The sequence below is a fragment of the Gavia stellata genome, chromosome 5, assembly GCF_030936135.1.
Source record: "Gavia stellata isolate bGavSte3 chromosome 5, bGavSte3.hap2, whole genome shotgun sequence".
NCBI lineage: Eukaryota > Metazoa > Chordata > Aves > Gaviiformes > Gaviidae > Gavia > Gavia stellata.
Window position 1 is genome coordinate 51,083,633 of NC_082598.1, and position 25,838 is coordinate 51,109,470.

At 39.3% G+C, this 25,838-nt stretch overlaps 1 protein-coding gene across 1 annotated transcript in view; it reads right to left on the reverse strand.

Annotated features, from left to right (window-relative positions):
- The window catches only part of SNCA (synuclein alpha), a 63,288-nt gene that overhangs the window by 23,205 nt on the left and 14,245 nt on the right, over positions 1-25,838 (reverse strand). The window contains exon 3 of the mRNA XM_059818003.1: positions 25,010-25,155. Within this exon, the coding sequence (XP_059673986.1) occupies positions 25,010-25,155 (146 nt within the window). The remainder of the gene's footprint in view (positions 1-25,009; positions 25,156-25,838) is intronic.

The window sequence follows — 25,838 nt, forward strand, 5'->3', positions numbered from 1 at the left end:
GTCATGGTAGGAGTATGTCACTTATTTACGGCATGCATTTGGGTGGACTGTGGGGTTTTAATCACCGGCTTGAGGAATTTTTGTTGGACTTTTTGGCCAAGTCTGTGTTCATTTTAGAGTGGTTCAGAATTAGTAACACTGAGGAGCCCAATCGGAGGCACTTTAGAAATATCTATTTTAGGGCATTTCTAATTAATCTCAAATTAGACACCCTGAAGTTAGAATCCTAATTATGGGTCAATTGCCTTGGACAGTGTCCTAATTTTTAATGCTAAAGTTACATCACTCATTTTATTGCTGCTGAGAAGAAAACAAAGTAATTAGTTGGTGCTCTTTAAAACACAGCAGGACATCCAGCAATTTAAGTTTCCTTTACCTGGAAATAGTCAAAATTGTAAAGTTATCTGCACATAAAGCTTCACTGAATTGCTTTCTCCACTGCCAAGGACAGGCTCCCATTGCACAGAGAGTAGAGGTTGATGGGAGAGAATTTCATCATTAAAAAGCTAAAACAGGTATGTTATTCCACTTTCTCAAGCAAACATTGCTTCTCCTCTTTCATAGCCTTAGAGACAGAGCAAGAACATCACCTTTGAAGGCAGCCTTCCCTCCAGTTGCTTCAGAAGAGGGAGTAAAATAACCAGAATAAGCCTACATAAACAGATTAAAGAAATACAAAACCTAAAAATAAAAAAAAACCCCCACACCTAGAAGTGAAATACCATAGTTTTTTGCAAGTCTAGTTACCCTCCTACCAAATTTCCTATCGAATACTTCAGGTGGTCTAAAATAAGCATTGATAAAAGTCAACCGACAACCACAGATAGTCACATGGTACTCTGGCACTTCACGAACAAAACATTAGATGTCTAGGGTGGGGATTTGAGAACCACCCCACACAGGCCCTAAAGCTGCTCTCACAGAATAGATTAGTAAGTCTCCCACCGACTGCACTGGTAAAAGATCTAGGCCAACCTTACGCACAGCTGAAAATCCTGGGCCTGGAGGGAAATAGAATCACAAGCAATAAAATACAAGAGCAAATCTTGTCTGACAAGATTGCTTCTTTTGCACAGAATTGCAAAATCAGTGGATTAAGGGGGCACAGTGGAATTAATACAGTTAGATTTTAATGAAGCAGCTGGTGTTGTACCTCAAAATCTTAATTAAAAAATCAATTCTAATTGATTGGAATAAAAACAAGGCCTTCAGAATTAAAACTGAAAGGCTGAAAAGAAAAAATACCAATAAATGACAGTGTCTTAGTTTGAAGGAAGGTGCCTCATCGGTTATTAAAGGGATTTTTTTAAACGTCTTCCTTAAAGATCTATGACAGAAAAGCCTGTGTACTAGTCACAAATTTAGAAGTGGTAATGAAGTGGAAGGAATTCTGAATACTGGCTGCAGAACAGAAACACGAAAATCTAGATACTGAATCTCAAGAACAAAACCTCCAGAATTTATCCCAGAAGCCATGTCTGTATTTGTTCACGAGCCTAAAGTTTGACTTTAAAAAAAAAATACTATTTCTAGCAGTGAATCTGAAAACATGGGCCAAGTGTAATTGTTACATACATGTGTGCTCAAAACAACAGAAAGACCCAAATGACAGCTCAGAGATGGCACCTCTCCCCTTCACTTCTGGCTGTTCAGTCTGAAACCTAATGACAACAGTTTAAAGGTCAGCACAGTTAACTATCTCAGTAAGTCTCCCTACAAAAGAAGCATCCCGCTAATGCACATACATACCTGCAATGGTAGATTCCCTGTTGAACCAAAACTTCCAACATCACCTGTGATGATGCTCTCCATAGAGAGACACTGCCTAGTCTTAAATTTTTTTTTTAAATAAGCAGATGTCCAAATTATTGCACCAGAGCATTCCTGAGACAGTAGCAGTTGCATGCGATTTGTCTTGGACTAAGTGGTGCTTCTGCTTATGGTTTATTATTTTTTTTAAAATAAAATGTAAAATAACTTAAGGCTTATCATGCAGAGAAAGCCAATACAAATTTCTGTCTCAATGGTACATAGGAAAGAAATTTGAAGACAGTCTCTTTATGATGCCTATTTTAAGAAGTATCCAGGAGAAGCTGCAGTAACACTAATCCATCACAAAATATTCCAGAACACTCGTACAAACACAATTCTTACAACCATTTCAATTGCATCCACCATTCCTTCTATTTACATTCTATTATCATACATATGAAAAGCCACTGCAAATAAGCATGCAGTAATGTATTTGCCAGAGTATTTGCACAGTCCCTTCAGAAAGGCTTTGTGAGCTTGGAAGACTTTCTATCCAAAAGCAGGAACATTACGCACAATCAGTGACCAAATGCAGAGTACAAATAACAAATAGCAAATAACAGACAGAGCAATGAATAGGCTGGAACAGCCAAATAATTTTGAATGATGGGCAAATTCATGGAAATTGAAATCTGTTCACACATCATTTGTGGACACAACAGCTGATATTTCTTTTCTGCATAACAAAGTTTTGAAATAAGCATGAGAAAATGTGCTATAGGGAAAAGATGGCTACTAGGACCAAGATGGGTAGATGATCTTTTTTTTTCCCCCTCCAGTTTCTTATAATCATTCAGTCTATGAAAACACACACACAGCTCTACTGAACAAGTAAGCTACATAAAAATGTAGGATTTCCCCTTCTCTCCCATTTTATTACAATGTGCGTATTTTTCAGGAAGTGCAAATAGAAACCCAGTTAACATCAAAAAATATCAGGATGAAGAGCAACTGAAAGAGCTCAGATTTGATATTTTTTTGATCATCAACTTGACCTTTACCTGCTAAACAGCACAGAGATGATAAGGAATGATAAGTCAGCTGTCTTCACAGATGAAAACTAAAGGACATCAAATAAAATCACCACTGCCATGATCCAAACCTTACTGTAGGACATGGTGGCTGCAGGAGGTTACATGTATTCAAATACAAATATAAATTCAAGGAACATACGGACAAGGCATTGTGCGACATGGTTTAATGGGCATGGTGGTGTTAGTTGGTGGTTGGACTTGATGATCTTACAGGTCTTTTCCAACCTTAGTGATTCTGTGATAACCGCTGGACAAGGTGAAGGATATCACAGAAAAACATAGCACCTTTCATACAGCCTACTGGTACCTCTGAGTTAGGAAGTCCCTCAATTGCAAATCCCTGCTGTCAAGGGGAGAATATTGTGTGTCACACCCATGTGACTTTGACTCTGACCTGGTTCATCCCAGAAGAAAAAAAATACCCCAAAACCAAACAAAAAAACCCACAAAGACACCCACACAAAACCAACAGCAGCTACACAGAATTAGTTTCCAGACTGACAAGCTACAGCTGATATTCTTATACATTCATTTTTAGACATTTCAGACCCAAGAAACAAATAAGGCTATGGCTACACTTGTTAACTGAAGTTCCAGTCATTTGAGTCTGGTTTGACTCAAACAGAATTTAACAAACATTTCCTTTTAATTCAGCAGACAGCATAGAAGGCCAAACGGCATTTTTTTTCCTTCCAAAATCCACAAAAATATTAACACCATAAGAAACTTCAAACATTTCAGTGATGGTTATAATTTCAAGAAGCAAGATGAACAACTTAAATCTACATTGCAAATCTGGCCCAACGCTGAACACACTGAAGCAGCAATACCAGAAGATGCAGCTCTGAGTCTGAACAACTCAACATCACATTTGATTTTCACGCTAGTGTGTGAGACTTCCCCTTGCTTTTGTATTAGAAGCTTTTAAATAGAAACATTGTTCAAAGAGTTTGCTACCAACCTTTGTTTTCCTGTTACTGCAAGAAACTTAATCTTTAAAAAGCTGAAGACAAACAGTCATCACCCAAATAAAGTTTTAATTGGTTTAAATTTAAGAGGACAAGCGATTCATCAGGGTTGGGCTGTGCCTGACTAGACAGATGGCACAAAGATTTCTTTCAGTGTTCAGAAACTGTTGACAGCACTGTTTCTAAAATGCTTTAGGAGTGCTGGTGAATTTTAACCAGCCCCAGGGGATGTTCCAATAAGCCATCTAAATACTACCTGTAGGTGCCCAAATCGATACTGAGGCAGTGAATCTATGCTTACATAGATGTGTACATTTGGCAGACAATTGGCCCGTTGAGGTTCCCACCTCTGACATCAACATTACTAACTAGATTAATTAATGTAGCTTATATTCTTCTGCCTCCAGCAGAGGCAAGAGAATCCAAGCTTCCTGCTTCACATTTCTATCTGACTAGAAGCATCTGTTTTGAAGATGAAAAGTGACATTTGGCTGTTAAGTTCTTTGAAATAATCCACATACTCTTCACGGTGTAAGGACTAATGATTTTTGTCAGTTTAAATGTTTGAGGATCCTATTCTAGTGAGCTACATTTCTGTTGCATTTTTCTCTTGGATAAAATACAAAAAACTCCCAAAGCAAAAAAGCAGTACACCTACACAGCCTGGAGAACTGTATTCCTCCATCCATCCAAACTACACTCTTCAGGATACAGTGTGACTTTAGACAACAGCGCAGGACTCTTCACCCAAAGATTACTAAAAACCACATTGTGTTCTACTTACAAGTTTTTACTTCAGTTCATACTGGGTTTGAGGGAAGCACTGTGGGTGCTTAGAAGACAATCCCTTGTGATTGGGGAATGTGGTTTTGGTGGGTCTGGTGCAGGATTAGAGGTACAGAAAGAGAAGTATGAACACATCAGCTTCAGGCCAACACTGGCCTGTGTGCATCCCCCCTCAATGCGACCCATTAAGGCACAAGGCATCCTCCTCCCCAGCCGTGCGAGAGGTAAAGCAATTCACTCGCCACAAGGATTGGTCTCAAAGCTAACGCAGTCAATGCTGAGACACTGACTAGGACTCATGGTGCTCACTATCTTCTGAAGTGGAGTAGGACCATGCAAATCCAGTTGTTTCTACAGCATCGATATCTATGTCTGGACTGAGCAAAACAAGTCACATACAAGCTCAGTGTTGCCAGTTCAGACTGTCTGAATATGTACTTTTTAACTGTATCTTTAAATACTAACTGGCACTGAACACTTAATTCAGTTTCCCATCTCTTCTCAAACAGAAATAGACATTTATATGTGGCACTTGAGCCAATCCTGTCTAAATAATGTGACATAGAAGAAAGACATTGCCAAGAAAAACATGCATAGAATGATACTACTATCATATCTCATGCTACTGCATACGTGTTCTGGTAGGAAACACTTCAGATACAGCCCAAGTAGTAAGATAACACTTAAATCACAAGGATGAAAGAATTAGTAAGCAAGGCAAAATTTTTCCTCTGAAATTAAAAAAGTGTAATTACTTTGGTGCAAAATTTCACACACATCTGATATTTTAATAGCTGCAGGTCTATTCTTCTGAAATGTCTCCCTGTTGTAAATGTCTCCATCCTTGATTACTACCAGTAGTAAGACTGAAGAATTTTCAAAGAATCCAAACTCCACAGGAGCCAAGAACTTCCCTCTGTTCCATTTCCACCTAAACCCCTTTTCTTCCAGTAATGGACATGCAGGACAAAGACTAGAATATAGAGTGTTCTACCATTCTGTCCTCATAAAATAACTGCTCAAGAACCCAAAGGTCACCAGCCTTGTGATTGCTCTCTCTAGTATCAGATCAAAAATTCCCATCACCTTGCAGTAATTATCTGCTTCTCTAGCACACTGAAGAAGACTCCAATAGCTTATTGTATTCCAGAGAATATGGCAGTGAAGACCCAAACAGCTTGGGTTGGGGAAGGAGGAAGGTAGGGAAAGCAGAAAAGAGACAGGATAGTTCTGAATTATTATTACTTATTACAGAGTTAAAAAGTCTGCATACAGAGTAGGAAATATGCTGGTCTTTTGTAAGGGAAAATAAGTTAAAACGCAGTATATGCCATCACTGACCATGGCACATACAATAGACTAATGCATATTGATACAATTGTACTTCAGGAAAGCAAACACAGGACAGTCTGGATGATCTGTCCAATAGTACAGTTCACATCTGTCCTTTTTTTTTTATTGTGAAGCACTTCTGTGCAAGGGTTGACAAAACATTATTTTGTATATTCACAGCTAAAGAACCAAACCGTCTCCCTCCGGCAAGAACATCCTGCTCCCTGGCTTTTGTACTACTTAATCTTTTTACTAATACCACAATTATATTAGTACTGATGATCAAGAAGTGGAATAGAGTATTGAGTAAAAAATCTGGCCATGCACCAAATTATCTCAGATTCTCAGATGTTCAGTCTCAAAAAACAAAACTGTTTATATGGCATAATTAAGCACTCAAAGACCAGAACAATCTTGAATAGAAAGCAGAATAGAAAGCAAAGACCAAGTAAATGGAACACTAAATTTTTACTGTTGAGTACATTTGACTGACATCATCCCCTCCTGTCTTACCCCATCTTTTCTTGCTGTCCTCACCCTCAGAGTCAGTCCATGCTGTGGCGGCTGAGAAAACAGTGAGATACAAACTTACTGTCAAAGGAAGTTAAGAAAACTCAATTGCCACCTTAGCCCAGCTGCCACTGTAGCAGCCTTACCCTCTTGTCCCTAATAAATTCTAGTTTCTTTAAGATCTTGCCAATCTACAAGACGTACCAGGTTGATTAAAAAAACCAATGGTACAAGACAGAATTGACAGTTGACAGGCTCAAAACAGCCCTTCTTCATGCAGCCAAAGAGATACATCAAATGGGATCAAGGGATTAATTTAACAGACCGCAACACTGTTCTTGCATGGCAAGAATATGATGTTATCTGCTGTTCTGTAGTATTTGGATGTTATCCACCTATTGCTTGATGTCTCTGGAATGGAGCACCTGCCCAGATGACTAATGCTAACTCCCACAGTAAAGTAGAGAAGACAACACTCAAGATGCTATGCAAGAACAATACAAAGAACAAAATATTTTCATTTCACATTTTAAAGCCAGAAAAATTACACATCCCATTTATTTCCACCCTCCAGAGACTTCTTTCTAATCATTATTCAATAATGCCTGGTGGCAAAACTCTCAGGTTTTTTGTTTGTCAAGGACAATTACTATAATTTCTCTCTCATATACAACTTTACCAGATGATGGTTGAGATTATTAACAAAAATTTGAACACTGCAGCATGCATTGCTCCAACAGTGAAAGCTAAGCACAAATGAGTCACAACTGTTCTGAACATGGAGTCCAAAAAAAATCCGAGTAAAACGTCTGTATGGAAATATCCCAAGGACTGACCTTGCTTAACGCAACTATGCACTCCTTGTAGCCAGTCTACTTGGAGACATGACTGAGAAAGCATACTATTAATCAGAACAACTACAAAACAATGTACTATTATGGCTAAAAGCTCTAGTTCCACTTCACCAGTTACATACACACCCTGTATATGTAGTTTAGATTATTTTATATTATTAATATGCCCATTCACTTCCGCTTGTTTTTCCTGCAATCACCTGTCAAATGCTGAAACTCTTCCTTACTTCTTGAGCAGCCTGAGTGTCTGCAGTTCGGTTTACCTGCTCACCAAAGTGCTATTGAGTGGCTGAAGAATAGAAGAGTCTTACCTTTGATGCACTTCTAGTTTTAACATTAATGTACTAAAGCAATTAAGCCCGTCTAGCAGTCCTGGACAAAGCTGATCATGAGAAGCATGCACTCAAGCATGAGCGCTTTTTCTCAGTGAACGATTCTTTCTCACGCACACCCCACAGGCAAATGTTTGTCCCAAGTCTTCCCAATGTTAGTCCACAGAGCATGCAAGTGTTGGTCTCTGGTCTCCTGCCCTTTGATTTCAGGACTGAAGCAGGCTGTGCTTCTTGAGAGCCACAATTCAATTCATCAGCCAAGAGAGGAGCTTCTTGGTCAGGCTCCCTCACTCCTAAGCTTGCGTAGCTTGGATCCTACTAGTAGACCTTCTCAACTTCTGTTAGTTACTCGCTGCAAAACAATTGAGGAAACTTCATGCAATGCCTCACTGTAAGGAAGATAGCTCCTCTGATGCAAAGATAAATGGGGTTTCTGCACTTCTTTGCCCCCACCTCTCAAATCAGTCTCAAACGGTGGCACATGCAGAATGACATTTTGTCAAAGCACACTCTTCTAACAAAGAGAGCCAGCAATTAACAGATAGTTGGGTGTTTTGAAAGACAGGCCACAATGTCTGGGGATGAGCCAGACAAATTCCTTCCTCCCCTCCAGAAGAGATTAAAAAAACCCAAACAATCCAATGCATCTCAGATATCACAATCTGAAATTACATGACAGTCTTACAATAAGGGACATAACAGATGAGATACTGTAACACAGAAGCTCTTCATTAATATACTACATACAGTAGCTTGAAACACAGTCATGATTTTAACAGCTACGTTGAAGTGATTTTGCAAGCAGTGGACAGTTCATGTCAAAACAAAAGCTACAAGTTATTTCAAGTTTTCCTCCTTTTAAAGAGTCTTTAATAAATGCTATGACAGGGTGTTTTTCTCCCTGAATGCCAGATACGTTCAGCTAAATGTAAAGAAAAGCTCAAAAGTCAACCTGAGATCTTGCTTCTCTTGGACCATCACTATATTTTAATAAAGATGTTTCTAGACAAACTACATCTTCAGTTTCTCCAGCATAGCCACTCTGGATAAAAATCATGTACCCGTTCACACCTGGGCAAACAAGGTAGCCTTCGATAGATTTAAATAACCAAAATTGAGCATTAAGGTAATAAAAAGCCTACTTTGACTTGTATGTTGATGATTTGTAAGAAAAGCATCAATCCAGTTCTGATCTCCCACCAGTCCACCTGGGAGGGACGTCAGGGGCAGGAAGTGGTTACAACTGTGGTATACACACAATGAACACTCCTGAAACAGTAAAAATGGGTAAGAGGAGAGACAACATTTGGAAGGAAATTCTTTACAGTTTGTTGAAATTGTTATTTCCTTGGAGTATCAGCATTGTGTGTAATGATGAACAGTCACTCCCCTTGCCATCCTGGTGAAGGGCAGATTAGTGTCTACCAATACACAAGGTGGTCATCTTCACTTCCTCAGGATGGCGACAGAGATCATGACGACAGAGCAGGGAAGATAATGGCACAATATGATGTTGCACTAGACTGATGAAATAGCTGTCAAACACTATGCACCCCATGCAAACCAAAAGGATAGTTCTCCACAGGACACAAGAGTTTGCAAGAGAGACTGACCTAAGACCTAGTATGAACAGATCTAAACTCACTGGAAATTTTAGAAGGTGTTCAGATTTTTTTAAACTCAGATAATTAATAAACACTTACAAAGCACACAGCTGTAGATTTTTCTTAAACTCATTAATCCTGGAAAATTACTTTTCTCCTTCCTTCATGCATACAAACCCATTCAAATACCAGATCCTCAGAATCTGACTCAGCTGAACCTAACACAACACTTTCTTTCTCCTTGGGGTAAGGGGTACTAATTAGGTGAGCTAGTGACATGGCAACAACACAGAATCTAGCAACACTTCGGCTGATGTGATGGTTTGCACACAGCTCAAAATACGCTTCAGACATTGAAGGGTGGGACAGGAAAGCAGTAGAAGAGGACATGACATGATGGACATTGCACAAGCCCTTTCAGATAAACTGAAATCTTAGCTGAATCTGTGTCCCTGAAAAACAATCACTCAATAGCCTTGATTTTCTAAAACAAAGTCAGAACATGCAAAAACTCCAGTCTTAAGTGGTAGGATGTGATATTCAAAAGCAGTCAGCACTCCAAGTTCTAGTCCAAATAAGTCTCCTGGCAATTATCAATGGCATCAGCATTAGGACTGATGCAGAGCAGTTATAAAAAAGAATCTGAAATGTAATCTCTTCCTCACATAGGATTAACGTTCATGACCAACGTTCACCAAAAAGGCAATACATCAGGCTGAAATATTCAAGTTTCACGGCAGCTAGACTTAGAGCCATTATTTTGCTGGCAAAAAATGAGCAGCTGGGTTTAAGACAAAGGTAGAATCCATTGCACATCCCATATCACAAGCTGCACCCTTTTTCTTCCCTGTTCCCAGGAGCAAAAGCAGAGATTTCTGGAGGCGGATTTCTGTGCCAGCATCCCATACCCCAAGGAAACAGGATTAAGAGGTTGCCTCATGGTGCTCGCATGTTAGGGGAATAAAAGAGCTCCCTTCTCTCATGTACAGCCACTCTTCCCCCCCACCTCATTCCTGGACCATCAGATCTCCTCTACCTAGTCTTTCCATCCTTCCTGAACCCAACTCATCCCCACTATCTGCTTTGTCTCCACAAAATAGATTTTTGCTAACTAGAGGATGCAGAGAAAAACCTCAGAACATTTCAGAGAAGATATCAATAATAGGTGAGAGAGAAACTTGTTGTTGCATGTCCTAGAACAGCAACACATGCTTCTAGATTTAAAGCTACTTGTCTCTTCTTCCCCCAAAGGATAGTTTGGGAGTAACTCTTCCCTTACCACAGGCTAAAACGGACAATGAGTGGCAGAGGTACTAAGAAACATATGACCACAAATACCAAGCCCTGCCTAGAGAGTTACTCTAAACACTGTTAAGCAGACTTGCTCTCATTCACCTAAATGATTCAGGTACTTTCAAAACAAAGGAAGACCTTTCTTTCTCTCAGAAAAAAGAATTGTTAAAACCACCAAACCAGTGTTTAAAAACCTAAAGACTTGAAACATTATCATTCCATAGACAACTCTGACCAGGTCCTAGTCCTCTGTGCATCTTCCTCCTAAATCAAGACAGCCTTTGACAGAGCATCCACAACTACGATCAGTCTTTGGCTAAATTTGCATAAGACTTCTAAAACAGGAACAGATCCTGACATGGGATGAACATTATAGCCTGCAAACTTTACACACAACACCTGACATAAGGGTAATTTTCTTTTTGATTTCTCCCTGTAAAGGATAAAGAGCATCGTGAAATCGATCAAGGTGTTTAATATAGCAGTAGCACAAATTTCACAGCTGCAGGGAGAAACAGTGACAGAGTTAAAGAGAAAACTTCACCTGGCAACTAACCTTGTAATCCATCTGAAGTAACACAGTTACATACTTGGCTTTGCAACATTTAGCACAAAGAATACTGTACCAGACTAACAAGATTTACCAGCAGAAACAAGGTGCATCAGCAGCCTTCAACAGCGTTTTGTTAATGAACACTGCCAGGTTGGGTTTAGCACCATCTGTCCTGGTCAAAACAGTTACCTTTTTCTCAGGCCAATTTTAAATCCAAGATGCACAGACAAAACTTGAAGTAACTGCATGTCTTTAACAGTCTGTAGAACATGCTAACTTGAAGATGACACCTTGACCACCTATGTTCACCCGTCTTATTTCAAGTATGACCAATAGTTCTCCATGTTCCCTTCTCGTAGCCTGCATACCAAGATGAATTGCCAAGTGTGATTCTCCTTCAGAAGGCCAGTAAAGGCTTCTGTTTAGTTACTTCCCTTCCCATTATGCACTACGCAAAATCTAGAGGCATAAAACGGAGCTAAGGAACAAAGAAGCCAAAAGATCGATGAACAAATCCACTACCCTCATTTTAACTGCCATCAAGGCATTTATACCACTCCAAATAGATTTCAAAGCGAGGCTTAAGCTTTGCTTTTTAAACCGGTTTCATTACTTCTCCCAGCCTCCCTTGTTTGTCAGTTTGGACAAGAGGAGGCATTTACAGCAGTCCAGCCAGCCACGTTATAAAGCACACACCCGAAACAAAGCTCAGGGAGAAAATCTGCAGAGAAAACCAAGACTTAAAAACCCCCATCTCACAGATGCATAGATGGTGTGTAGGAGGTGGAAAGAAGCACTGCTAAATCTGTTAGCTTTCCTGTGAATGATGAGCACACCACCCCTTCCAAAAATAGACTATGAAGGAAACATTATGCTGATGACCGTGAAAAGTAAGTTCACTACTCTGGTTTAGACAGCAGGTCAGCTGTATGAGAACACATGCCCTCCTTCAAAGCTACTAGAATAGGTATTATTTTTTAAAAAGCATTCACATGAAATTTATTGGAAATAATGATGTTTGAAAAAATTCAACCTCATTTCAAGAAGCTGTTTTATAAATTCCAAGCTAACAAAAGGTAACAACTGACATAAACAAAGCTCCTAGTAGAAGTTTCCGTCTTCCACCTGTTGGTCTGACAATCCTGTGCTACACTCTTATCACAGCAGCCACCTCTAACCCCTCCTGCCCTCACCCTTCAAATTTCTGCTATGCAAATATATGCTCATAACAGAGCAGTACAGAGCCTGTCTGAATGCTGTGGACAAGGAAGAGCATTTAGCTGCTAAATGCATTGGTCCAGCACCAAACACAAATGCACTTCAGACAAATTTCTAAGATTGGGATGAGGAGGAGGGGGGAAATCTTTCTTCCATCTGAGGATCTGTGCAAAACACATTTGTATTTACATCACCTTTCCAGTGACTTTTCTCTTGACCTGTTATAATAATTTTCTCCAGTGAGGGAAATTAATTCAGCCTCCAGCTTCGTTTGATCTCTGATCTTTCTCTACAAAGTAATTTATATACAGTATGTGTATCTGAACTCTGTCAGTTATATCTTGAGGGATTTGTAAGATGAAATATTGCATGCACAAAATTAAAAGCGACCCAACCATTAGAACTGATGCTACTAGGAATTTGAAAAGCAGCATTTGTTCATATCGACTACACGAAGCATTAGCTAAGTCAGACAGGGGTTAAACAAGCATCTTGGAGTGCAGTTCTTACATGGCTAAGATATGCTGGGTGTTAAGTAATGAACTGAATGCCACAGTGTAATGTTAGTATTTTTAATTGCCATAAGTATATTCATTAGGCAAAGAATAAATGTTTCACGTGCACATCATCATCTATAAACTGCATTAGGGATATATATTTTACCAAACTGGCCAGTGACTGCATACATGCTTAGAATTAAACCACACATTTCAACACCTTTAAAGTATTAACTGATTATAAATTATTAGCTTAATTAAATTATAAATACTTCACATTAGAAGCAATTAGAAGCTTGTGGTCTCAATACTAGAACTGCTAACAGGTTTTACAGCTTCCAGCCTCCTTCCTAAAGGCTCACACAAAATTTAGAGAAGCTCCAAGTCTTAAAAGTGTTCTCTACCCTACCTCAGTTGCCCTTGTAATTTCCTTCCATAAGCATATTTTGCATTTCTAACTGTAAAAATACTTTTCTTTACATGTGATAGTTTGCTTCAACCACTGACATCTTCCCTTCTTCAGCCTGAATGGATGGTCCATGTTAGAAATGCCTCTATGGATAAGAACACATTTCTCATCAGTGACACTCACCCTAACACCCTAATTGAATTTTTCACACCACTCCAGGGCAATGCATGTTTAGACTGGAGTGCCCTGAAACCATCACAGCAAATTAGTAAGAAAAAAACCTCCACGTATCTTCTTTATATATAATAGCACATGAAGAAAGGATTACATTTCACAGTGAAAAGGTATAGCAAAGGCTGGCCCAAAAAAAGCCTAGAGCCTTTGCTTTGTCTCACAGCCCCAGAGAAGAAATATGTATGGCTGACAACGCCGGGCAGGGTATCAGCTGCTCTAGGTGATGCCCCTTCCACACAGGATGGGGTGGGAGGTGGGACAGAGGGATTAAGCAGCTTCAAAGGCACAAATCCTGTTTTATGTGCTTCTGAAGGAACCACAATTACAGGCTGCTTCTCTTTCTGTTCGTAGCTAACCTACTAAGCAGGGCAAAAGTAGTTTTTTATTGGCTGTGTCTCCTCATTTTGAGCTTCATTTTGACTTTTCTGACCCAAGCCTGGCAAACCTCCTGGGCGTGTGCTAACAAAGCACGAGCAAACAGCTCTGAAAGCTAACATCAAAAGCTTGGAGGGTAATCAATATGTCCAATACATTTCAGAATCAGGTTCTCTGCCTGCTTCACTCTTGCTAAAAGCATATTTTTTTAGAGGACAACTTTAGCAGCTTACACCTCCAGTTTCCTCACAGGGAATATTTTCCATTAGACAAGCCACTGGCAAAAACGCGTTTGCAATCTAAGTTTTCCGTTTTATTTCTGAGACGTTCAATGTAGCTTTCTCCAGTAACAAATTCCAGTCTCCAGATACATCACAGAAGCTTTTGAAACACTTACTTTGAGACAAGTACTTAAAAACTGAAAAATTACTACCAATAATCCTTACACAGGGCACTTAACTTTCTCTAAGGGACAGCATCATGCCCAGGTGGCCAAGAAGGCCAACGGCATCTTGGCCTGTATAAGAAATAGTGTGGCCAGCAGGAGTAGGGAGGTGATCGTGCCCCTGTACTCACAGAATCACAAAGTTTGGAAAAGACCTGTAAGATCATCAAGTCCAACCATTACTCGGTGCTGGTGAGGCTGCACCTCGAATCCTGTGTTCAGTTTTGGGCCCCTCACTACAAGAAGCACATTGAGGTGCTGGAGCATGTCCAGAGAAGGGCGACGAAGCTGGTGAGGGGTCTGGAGCACAAGTCTTATGAGGAGCGGCTGAGGGAGCTGGGGTTGTTTAGCCTGGAGAAAAGGAGGCTGAGGGGGAGACCTTATCACTCTCTACAATTACCTGAAAGGAGGTTGTATGGAGGTGGGTGTTGGTCTCTTCTCCCAAGTGACAGGACAAGAGGAAATGGCCTCAAGTTGCACCAAGAGAGGTTTAGATTGGATATTAGGAAAAATTTCTTCACCGAAAGGTTTGTCAGACACTGGAACAGGCTGCCCAGGGAGGTGGTGGAGTCACCATCCCTGGAGGTATTCAAAAGATGTGTGGATGAGGCGCGTAGGGACATGGTTTAGTGGTGGACTTAGCAGGGTTAGGTTAACAGTTGGACTTGATGATCTTGAAGGTCTTTTCCAACCTAAACGATTCTATAGTTCTATTTAACACAGCTGAAAGCAGGTGAGAGCCAGACAGTTTAAAGACAATTTACTGTAGAAAAGATGGGTCATCTCATCTCTTTCATTATGGGCTTGCAGCTTTGAAGAAGCCCCAGACATCCACAGGCTATGTACAAGCTTTTATCTATTAACCCATAGATTCTTTAGGAAGTTCTATCAGTGGCCAAAATAGCCACCAAAATGATGTCTATCATATGCCAGTGGTATTTGCTGATTATCACTAGTCCTCATATTACTATTAGTAGAAAGGAAGTTTATAACAGCACTGCCAGTAATTGGGTAATCCTAATAAAAGCATTCTGCCTTCTTTCTTTCTTCCTCCTTCTCCTCAACCTACAGGTGGGGTTTATTTCTTTTTGTTTTTTAGGAGACGACATCAGATTGATATTCTGAAAATACAGATTAATCTATTTCTTCACAGAGAGGTATTTCCTCCACACTTCAGTCCTGAATCATCTTGAAGTTTATAAAACCCTCATCACCACATCAAACTAGGACCTCAATTTGCCACTCATACCTATTAAGCATCCCACTGCAGTGCTTTGCTGAATAGAGACTGGCAGACATGAACACACATTCCAGTGCTTTGCCAAAATGTCACTTCAGCACCATAAACTTTCATTGCTAGCTAAAAAAAAAAACCTGCCAGCTGCAATGTTTGGCTTTTACAATATCAGCAAATGGCACCAGCTATCACCACAAATCCTCTGCAGATAATGACTTCCATATAGGCACTGAATGAATCACATTTAAGCTCCTTACCTTCCAAGGCTTACACACTTGATCTTGGCAAGCAAAGGAACACTGAAACATGGCAGAAAATGCTAAGGAGACCATTATTGTAACCCAGTCATGTTTGCAAGCTTATAAAACCTGTACCTTAAGTTGCACAAAAATGCCACTATTAAGTTTGCCCAGTTATCATGGGTTACATAAAACTACTTCCCATCTGAAACAGCCGAATCTTTCACACATCAGCAGGCAAGAACAGGAATAGTTGGCATAAATATGAATCATCCCCAAACAAACTTAAAACATATCCCTCTCAGCAAGCAGCACTTTCCTGAATATTTAACATGGGATTGGCAACTATTTAGAGCAGGAAAAAAACCCCCACATTTCTGAGTACTGCATGAAATCCCACAGACAGATGCATAGGAAAGTCTGGGACACTATGAAACAGAACCAGTCCCACGTTAGCCTGGGAGACTTGCATAATGCAACGGCCATAGATACACAGGGGAGACAAACACAGCAGCCTGGAACATGCTACAGGGGCATATTAGGTTAGTTAGAAAGTGAATTGGAGATGGAGGATATAGGAGGTGGAGGGGAGACTGGAGTAAAGAACACAAGAGGGAGGAAAAAGAGCAAAGACTGCAGACAAGCAAACCCTTATAATAAATGCAAAAGTCAGTTTCCTGGTAAAAGGATGGGGAGCATCTTTTGCTTCTCCCTCACAAGTTAAAGAAATGAAAAATTGTGTTCTACTATTTGTAGATACTACAAATATTATCTCATTATCATGACTTATGAACAATTCCTAGTGGAGAATGTGTTCACCCTTCTATCAGCAAGCAAACAATTCTTGTTCTTGGACACCAAGATAGGCATGTTCAGTTTAAGGATAGGGGTACTTTATTTCTCCAGGGTCAAAGCTAAATCTGTGGTTGAGCAATTCATAGAAAACAAAGAGCAATATGATGCCACCCAAAAGCTCCACAACTTAATTCCTCCACAGGTAGTTAGGAATACATTATGGTCAGAAGCAGTGATGACAGCAGGCAGACCCGGAACATCAGTCTGCACTAATATGTTATCTCACAGCATGAAAGCCATTAGGAAACCAAGAAAACTCACAAGACCTTTACATTAAACTCATATTTGTTCCTGAATTAATGAAGAGCAATAACCTCCAGGATATTTAGATAATACCACACAAGTTTTCTTCTCTTACGACTCAAGTTCTGCTTGAGTTACAGATGTCAATGCATGGAAATGCTTTGACACAGAGAACACGGTCTTCCTTTAAATACTGCTATTTTGCCCTCTGAGAAAAAAAAAATACTGACAACATGCCCCACAGCAGGAAAGGCATTTTCTCTGCTAACGAGGGAGGCCAATCACAAGTTGCAATTCAAAATCCTCCCAGCACTTCATTCTCTTCAACAAACATAGAAACTCTAGCTCTCCCACCTGGAGTCATCCATCTTTCACCATCTGTTTTTTCCCGAGTATTGTTATTTTCTGGGCATATTCCTCTCTATCTTGCCCAGCCTCATTTTAAATATTTCACATAATGGTGTTCAGAGTGAAATAAAATTAAGCTACTCATGTCCAGAAGTACACACACCTGCTGAGAAGAAAGAGACAGGCAAGATCTTATCATAAAGCAAAAGAAAGGTAGAAGAAAAACATGGGATTTCCTTGCTGGCTTTGCAACTTCTGTGGCCTTCCTATTTATCAACCTGTTTTCTGTGGGCATCATTAGCATATTTCACCAAATAAAACTGCTTGTAAACATTAGTCTGCTTCAAGCACTCTGTACTGTTCTTTACAGTGGCATTACGCAGTATCAACATATACTAAGCTACGTATGTGGGGCTTGCCCACGTGGAAACAAAGGAAAACAGAACTGTATTAATGAAAATGCATTATGTGGCCTCAACTGTAATTGCTGAATTTATTTTGGAAACAAATTACAAATCATTGAATCAAAGCCACTTGCATTCCAATACAGAGAATTCATACAGGATAGTAATGAAATTTCACAAGTCTGACATTCATACCTCTGTAAAACCTAGATGTTTCCTGAGCTTTCCCATCCAAAAAATATGTGCACTGTCATGAGGGGGACATTTGACTGGGTACATAAAGCAGATTCAAAACCTTAATATCGCCTACCTATGGACACCTTACGATTTATAATAAATCAGTTTCCTGTTTCAAGAATATGGATTAACTTTACAAAATTGATTTGTTACAGATGTTTTAATACAATACACCATCATTAATTTGAGACCAGTAAGAAAGGCCCTACCAAAATAAATCAGTGCCATTACGCTACAATCCAAGAGACATGTCAGTTCACTAACAGTCCCACTTCCTTCATGAATTCAAAGAAACAGCTAATAAATGCTTTCTCTTAAGAGTGGTCTTCTGTGATTCAGCTCCTGAGCAATGTTGATCCCCTAATAGGGAATCTCTCTCCTCATTCTTCCACTCTCATCCATCTACATACATTAAAAAAGGAAACATCGCTAATTGCTGCTAAATATCCTTTCTGTTTTGCAGCAGTCACTCATACATTATGCATAGATCAAGAAATAAAATGGTAAGGGAAAAGTAAAACCTATGTGCTCTTCACATGTTATGATTTAACTAGAAATTTGAAAGCAAGTATTGTCTGATTGATGTTCAGTTATGACTATCTGAGCAGGCCTTCTCCTATACATCATCTAAAACACTTTGGCTTCCTTGAGGAAGATTTACTGTCTGCTAGTTATCCTACCAGAAACCACAGTATGCAAGCTTTCCAAACCACTGCTGTAATTGCTCTTACAGACCAAGCAAGAGTGTCACATCAGAACCATGGTCAGGCTCACCCTGAACAACCAAAAATCCCACCCCTCTGCATTGCACTGCAGGGCAGAACTGGCATTGCTTGGCTCAAGTGCAGAGAGTTAGACCTCTGGCTGCTTGGCAGGCTTGCTAGGGATCTAGATTACATATACTTAATAATAAACTTATCCATTCTCTACTGTGACCTCATATTAGAGCCATAAATGGCACGAAGTAGTTGATGAGGGCAATTAGATGTTGCTGCACCTCTGTAGCCTGCTTGCTTTACAGCATCTACAGAAAAGCAACAACTCCAGAAGTTAATTGGGTGGAAGCTATTTCTGCATTGGCCATGCCAAAATCTTATTAAAGTTCCTTTGCTTAACTCAAGACTTGACTTTTTCCTCATAATAAGCTCTAGGGGAAATGAATAAACCTGTTTATTGCAACAAAGAACAACAGTTTAAGTCTCATGTAACTCACACTTACTGTCCTGCTTTTCGTTGGGGTCTATTAGCCTTTTGGGACGCCAGCTGGCTAATAGCATAAAGTGTAATGGAAAGGTGGAGAAACTCCCCAATTCCCTTTCTGAAGGAAGAAATTGGATATCTCTGCTCAGTAGCTTTTTCTTTGTGTTTTTGAGCTAAGCTTTTCAAGACTAATTGACTCACCTACAGACTGGAAAGAAGGTGGGGAACAGTGATCCTTCAACAAGCCAAGCATCCTGTACAGTATACTGACCATGAAGATGGTCAGAAAATGAGGAGATATTAATAGTCTATCAAAAAGCATGGTTCCACCTAAACCCAAATTTTGCCATGATGAGACGTATTTCTGGAACCTTACTAACAAAAAAGTACATTAAAAAATCAGTTTTAAAAGTTTCAAGTATTTTCCATGTGGCATGTCAATATTATGGCTCAGCAGGAAATAAAATATGCAAAATATATCTTAAAAAGAGACAAAATGAGAAAATGCCTGTTTGAACTTTTTCAAGTACTAAGCAGGGCATCTATATTGTATGCAGGTAGCATGGGGAGTACTAAAACAGCAACGGGGACTTTAATGTTGGGCATTTAAACTTTGGGGACTGCTACCCAAGATAACGTCAGTAAAAGTCCAATGTCAAAACTAAGTTTCAAGTTATTTTGACATAAGGTTTCTATAGAAGAATTTCTAAACTGATCTCTGTATTTTAAAAATTCAAAATGTAAAGTGCAAAACCTAAAGATTTTATATTCAGCTTTTTTTTTTTTTAAACTACAGGTGGTAATTAAAACTTCTTTGGGAACACTCGGGAATCTTAGTTTGCAACAAGACAAACTAGAAATCTTTGAAAGATGAGGTATCACTTGCATTTCAAAAATGGGCATTTAATAAAGCAGAAAAGAAATCTCCATTCTACCACTGAAACAGAGACAATTTTTCAGAGGGACTTACAGAGCTTGCATCCCTTCTCCCAGTAAGATTGCCCAAATGAACAAATAGCAGCTGGCTGGAGTACACTGGGATGCTTGGTGTTTTAATCAAAACTGAATTGCTCTCGTCTCATCAAAATTAAAAGGTGCTTCATCATATCTTTATTCTCAGAAGTGCACAATTTCTCATGGAGCTTCCCTATAAAAAGGATGGAAAAGGCTCCTACATATCGGTACATTTGATTATGGTGATTCCCCAAAGTAGATTCACCCTGGCGCTAAGCAATGTATAATGGTGCATGGAAAAATTGGGTTGTTCATAAGACTACCTATTCTGGCCAAGAAAAGTAATAAGACAAGAAATACTCTACACCTGTGGTGTCCACTGCACTGAATGCTTATGCTAGGACAGTGTTTGAATTCTAAGGAGTGCCAGGATATACAGACTGGGAGGGGGTGGAAGAAGGTATAGCAAAGTTGCCAGCACTTTCATTCTTCCATATTAATTTTCACATTAAATGCAATTAGCAAGGGGTTTTAGTTAAATAATCTTTTCTATAAAAAAAAAAGCCTAATGCCTAAATTGACAGTCTTCCCACAGTCATCTTCTCTGAAAGCTTGTTAATTAAACCAATGAGCTATATTACCTGCTCTGTAAGTATATTATCTAGCTACATGTTAACTGCTACTGTAATTTTATGTTTGTATTTACAGTGCTATTTACAACAAATGTGTTAAATTAAGAGACACTCTAGAAAGAAAGAGTATTTAGCACATATAGATGCTAAACACTATCCATCTAGATCATATATATTGCAAACATGGTAAGGACAAGGCCTGCTACTCTGTTTACTTTAGGGAGATCTACAGCACACAAAATCTAACTATATCTTTGCACGGTACTCAAAGTACCTTGAGGTTTCAGCTTGACTGGGCATTTTGGTGCCAGAACAGTATAAATAAAATTATTCACCAGAGAAGTCATAGAACTTACCAATTGATTTATTCTTGAGAACCAAATGACATGAATTTAGTGAGGTTAAGAACTTCAATTAGTTAATTACCTATCTGAAAATAATAAACTTTGTAATCCGTATTTTTTTTTCAGGCAATATTACACACTAGGTATTTGCTAGCTAGTACCTCTCCATACTATCTGGATCTATATGTTCATGCTGAGCTGAAAACAGAATATTCAAAGGATTTCACAGCTTTCTTAACTCAGGAAAAACATGTTCATTTCTACAGTAAATGCAATTACATTAATCTTCCTTTTTTTTTAACTCAATTAATTTAGAATCACACTCACACTGTGCACAGAAATAAAACATGCACAGGCACAAAATAAGTTTATAACAAATGTTTTATCTGTATAACCCAGTACTTCAGCTCATCATCTTCTCTTAATAGAGAGAAGGAAGCATAAAAAAGAAACAACTTTTCTGCTCCCAGGATGAGTCCCAATGATTACAAACAACAGTATTATGGGCAGGTTTTAAAGTTGGGCTCAAATTTACAACTAGCTTATAAAGAGCTAATGCATTTTAAATAGGCTGTATGCCAAATGCTAGTGTGCATTCTTTCATGTGCAATACATGAAAGAACTTCTGGAATCTAAATAATCTTAAGAACTGTTTTGTCATTTATTAAAATGCTACTTGCAGTATGTTAACCCTTTTATAATTAATTCAAGCCTACTAACTGGCACTACCCTTGCTGTGTTAAGCAGTGAGTTTCTGCCAAAGCATAAATCCCCCGGGGCGGCCCTCAGACGGGCACTTTGAAGTCAGCCCTGTCACTCACTAGCCTCAGCTGTCACTCTGCACTGCCCGCTTACACCGGCTGTGGGGTGGGTGGGCGACAGCATGGTGTGCCAGCAGCCCTCCAGCCTGGCCTCAGTTGGATGGTTAAACCTGTGCTTCATGGTCCAAAGCACACCAGTATTAAAGGCTGCACTAGACACCTCGAACAAACTTCGAGAGCATTTTACCAAGAATCTGCTTAGTATTTCCTTTGTATGAATATCGTTGCATCCACAGGTAAAGAAACACTACGACTGTTTTCAATTAGTTGAAAGTCAAAACCAGACTTCCATCACAGCAAAAGAAAAATGCCAGTGACCATGCAAGATCGCAGGCTTTCACGCAGGTGAGAAGATCACTAGTAGCAGATCCCAGCAATGACCGTTAGTTTAGATGGGCTTCCAGACACACGTTTGGAAGCAGCTGATCCCAGCAAGGAACAGGGATTTGGACTCGATGATCCTTATAAGTCCCTTCCAACTTGAGATATTCTATATTTATTTCATAGTCCCGATCCTGTAATTGATGGCAAGTAAGAAAACTCCTCCAGTTGCACGGAGGTTGAATTTATAGCAGTTCACAGAATAATTCAGGTTGGAAGGGGCTTCAGGAGGTCACCATTTGCCACGTTCAGTTGGAGGATTTGGACTCCATTATGTAGGTCCACAGGAACTGGAAGAAATAATTTGTCACAAGTTTAGAAGCCAACTAAAATAACAGATTATTGGCTACTGCCTTTCAGCCTTCTGTGGGAAAATAGCCTGTAATCATGCTTCTGACCACTTTCAATTTATATGCTTCATTTGCAACTCCCTGTCAAATCCCATGACTTTGCTTACACTGTATAAGCAAGGTAAATGTTCATCTTGCACATGGAATACACAGCCATTCGCTTTAGGACACCTCCAAATAGAAGTCCATAGGAAGAATAACCTGCCCAAGGCACTGGCTAGCCATGCTGAAACTCAAGGAATTAATTTGCTAGTCATCATCTCTTATTCCCAGTTTAGAGTAGACTAGAGATATCACAGCTTTAAGAGACATAACATTACAGACAGAAAATACACAAAGTTACATTGATATTTTGATTGTATGCCTGGCTGGCACCTTATCTTATTTCAGAAAGACTCACCCTGTTTGGTACAAGGGACCTGTGTCCCACTGGTATTCTGAATGCCCACACCTGGTCCCCACCCAACTGTCAGTTCACCCGGAAAAATCAAAGAAAAAAAATAATCTCATGTACCTCTGAATTGCACAGGAATGCAAAAATACTAGAAAAATACTAGGTTTTAGAATACCTTTACACAATTCAATTTTGATGTTAACATTTTTGAAATGGCTACTCATCCCTTGCAAAACCAGTAAGAGACAGAGATGCAGAGCAATCTGCTAAGAGCTGTAGATAGTAATCAGCTAGATGACCATACTGCACAGATGACTGAGAATCTCAGTCTAAAAATACCAGTATCAAGAATCAAATGAATGGTTCTGCGTATCTAAAGAACAAAGCACCAGTTCAAAATAACGATGGTATTTATAGGGATATGGAATAATATGCATGTACATTATGGATGTTCTTTAATTTCACAGATGTGATTTCATTCTGTTACAGCCATCATGACTCATATTTAAGCTTTACAACATACAGAACAGAATTAAATGAAAGTCAGCAGAGATTTGCTTCATACTTTATAAGGATCTATATGTATATCTTAACATTAAGATAAAAATATTAGGTATGGTCAATACTGAAGTAGGCAATTGCATATTACAGCAGTGATAATCCTTATGACACTGAGTTTGAAGAGCTACGAACAGAAAAGAATATTCTCAGTGTAAAACTACAAGAGAGCTTTAGCAGAAACTAGGGGCATAGACTACTGTGGCCATGCCATACTCATGTGTCCCCTGGCAGTTTATTAGATATTTGATTTTGTAAATCTTCAACGTAGCTTTTACAATGGACCATGACCACATCAAAACCAACATTTTACTTATAGCTGAACAAAAAAGGACTAAAAAGCCCCACAGGAAAACTGTTTTGAAAGAGAACAAAACCACTTGTGAGATGTTTTCAAGACCAATCCACCACAGTGCATGCCTACCACAATGTAATACCCCTTCCCCCCCCCGCCCCCCCCAAACTGAAGCTCCAATAGGATTTGTCAAACAGACAGAAATACACTTCAATAACAGATAAGGACAAAAAAGAGTTTAAGGATTCAATTTTAACAGCTCCTCTGGACACTAACTGGAAATAAGATACACCATAGAACTTCTTCATGCTAAGTCTGTATGACGCCCATATTTTTATGCAAATACTAATATTTTTTCATAATCCTTTTTTTTCCTAACACTTAAATGTTCATACAGAAAACAGAACAAAAGGAGGTATTTGTCTCTTCTGGGTTATTTTTGTGTCCAAACAACACTATACACATTTTGAAAAGCACCATTTCCACCAGCTATCCGGGGTTACTTTTCACCTATTATAAGTGGAAGAATATGACTGCAGTATACCAGCAACAAAAGTGTAGTAACTCTTGGTATTGTGCAAATACTTAAAGTTCACCTTGGTGCTGGAATAAAAATATCTACAGGGTGTTTTATAGGATGAGCTAGAGCAAATTTAATCTGAAGAGTTCCGAATAGTTCGGAGGCATTTTTGAGTTCATGTCACTATATTCATGGAAGATAGTGACTCTCCAGCTAGATCTTGACTTTAGATGTAATGTATCTAACCAGTCAGTGGATTGGTACATGATCATCTTCTCTTCTTCTGCAGAGGATACAAATTGTGCTATTAAACCTGAGACTTGCTGTTTGACCTTTCAGCTCTAGCAGGTTGCTTTTCAATCCCAAGTTATTTGGAAAAATAGTTATCTTCCCCTTCACCTGTACAGCGATCCTACAGCTGCTGGCCCCCACTAGAGGCTGCTGAGTTCAGGATCACCACTAGATCACACTTTAAACAGTGATCCAAATTTTTTAAGACTTTTTAGAATAGTAAAGCTAGATGCCCAATCCTACTCAAGTTCCCAAATCCTGCAGGTCACTCAAAATACAAGGTATAAGCAGCAGATATTTTATTTGCTGTTCATTTGTTTAGCATAACACAAATCATCCTGTGCTCATACCACTGACAGACACAAAAGGAAACACTCCATTTGCCCTTCAGCTCAGAGAGGCTGCTCATCATTCACTTCTTCATCTGGAAAAGACCGTAAATAAACAAACCTGTTTGGCCAACTGATCCTTCTTCACCAAGCCAGTGGCTGCAGCAATGTTCCCTGCTCCTTCCACTGTCTTCTGGGCCACCGCTGTCACTCCTGTCACCACAGCTCCCCCAACATTAGACACTTGCTCTTTGGTCTTCTCAGCCACTGAGAAGCAGATGGAAAAACACATTATGACTCTGGGAGCTGTAGGTTTTTCAGAGAATCGTATCTATCACTGACAGCCCAACACCATGAAGAGCCATAAGGCCATTACACTTTGTGCACCCCAAGTGGATCTTAAGAAATGAGACTATCCATCTGGTAACACTGGAGCAGCAGAGGTAAAAATAAGCCTTACTTGCAGCTCAATTTCTTTCATGTGAAAGACATTTGACGTTTTCATTCATGTCTAGTTGTACTTTAGGGAAGAAAAGTCATTACTTAAGGGCCCTTATTATGCCCAACTCACTGTGTAATGGATAATAATTGCATTCAATATATCCCAGTTTGGAAATGCATTCCAATTAGTCCACCAAACACTTACTGCATGTTACAGGGCAAGGAAGACAATATATTGTTTACATTAGACTCAAAACCCATTGATTATTCTTTCATTTTTTAAAATATACTTGATTAATAACCGGAGCCACTGTTGCTCAGAGAATTTCTAATACAACCTTTTATCTAGTTCTCTGAGATTTTTGCCCCACTGCTGATGTGTCCATTCATAACATACTAATCTACAAAAAGATTGAATGCCAAAGATGCCAAAGCAAACTGGATTAATAGCTAACTTCCAAGCCCCAGGGAAACAACAACTCATTTAGCCTACATATACATCAGCGGTT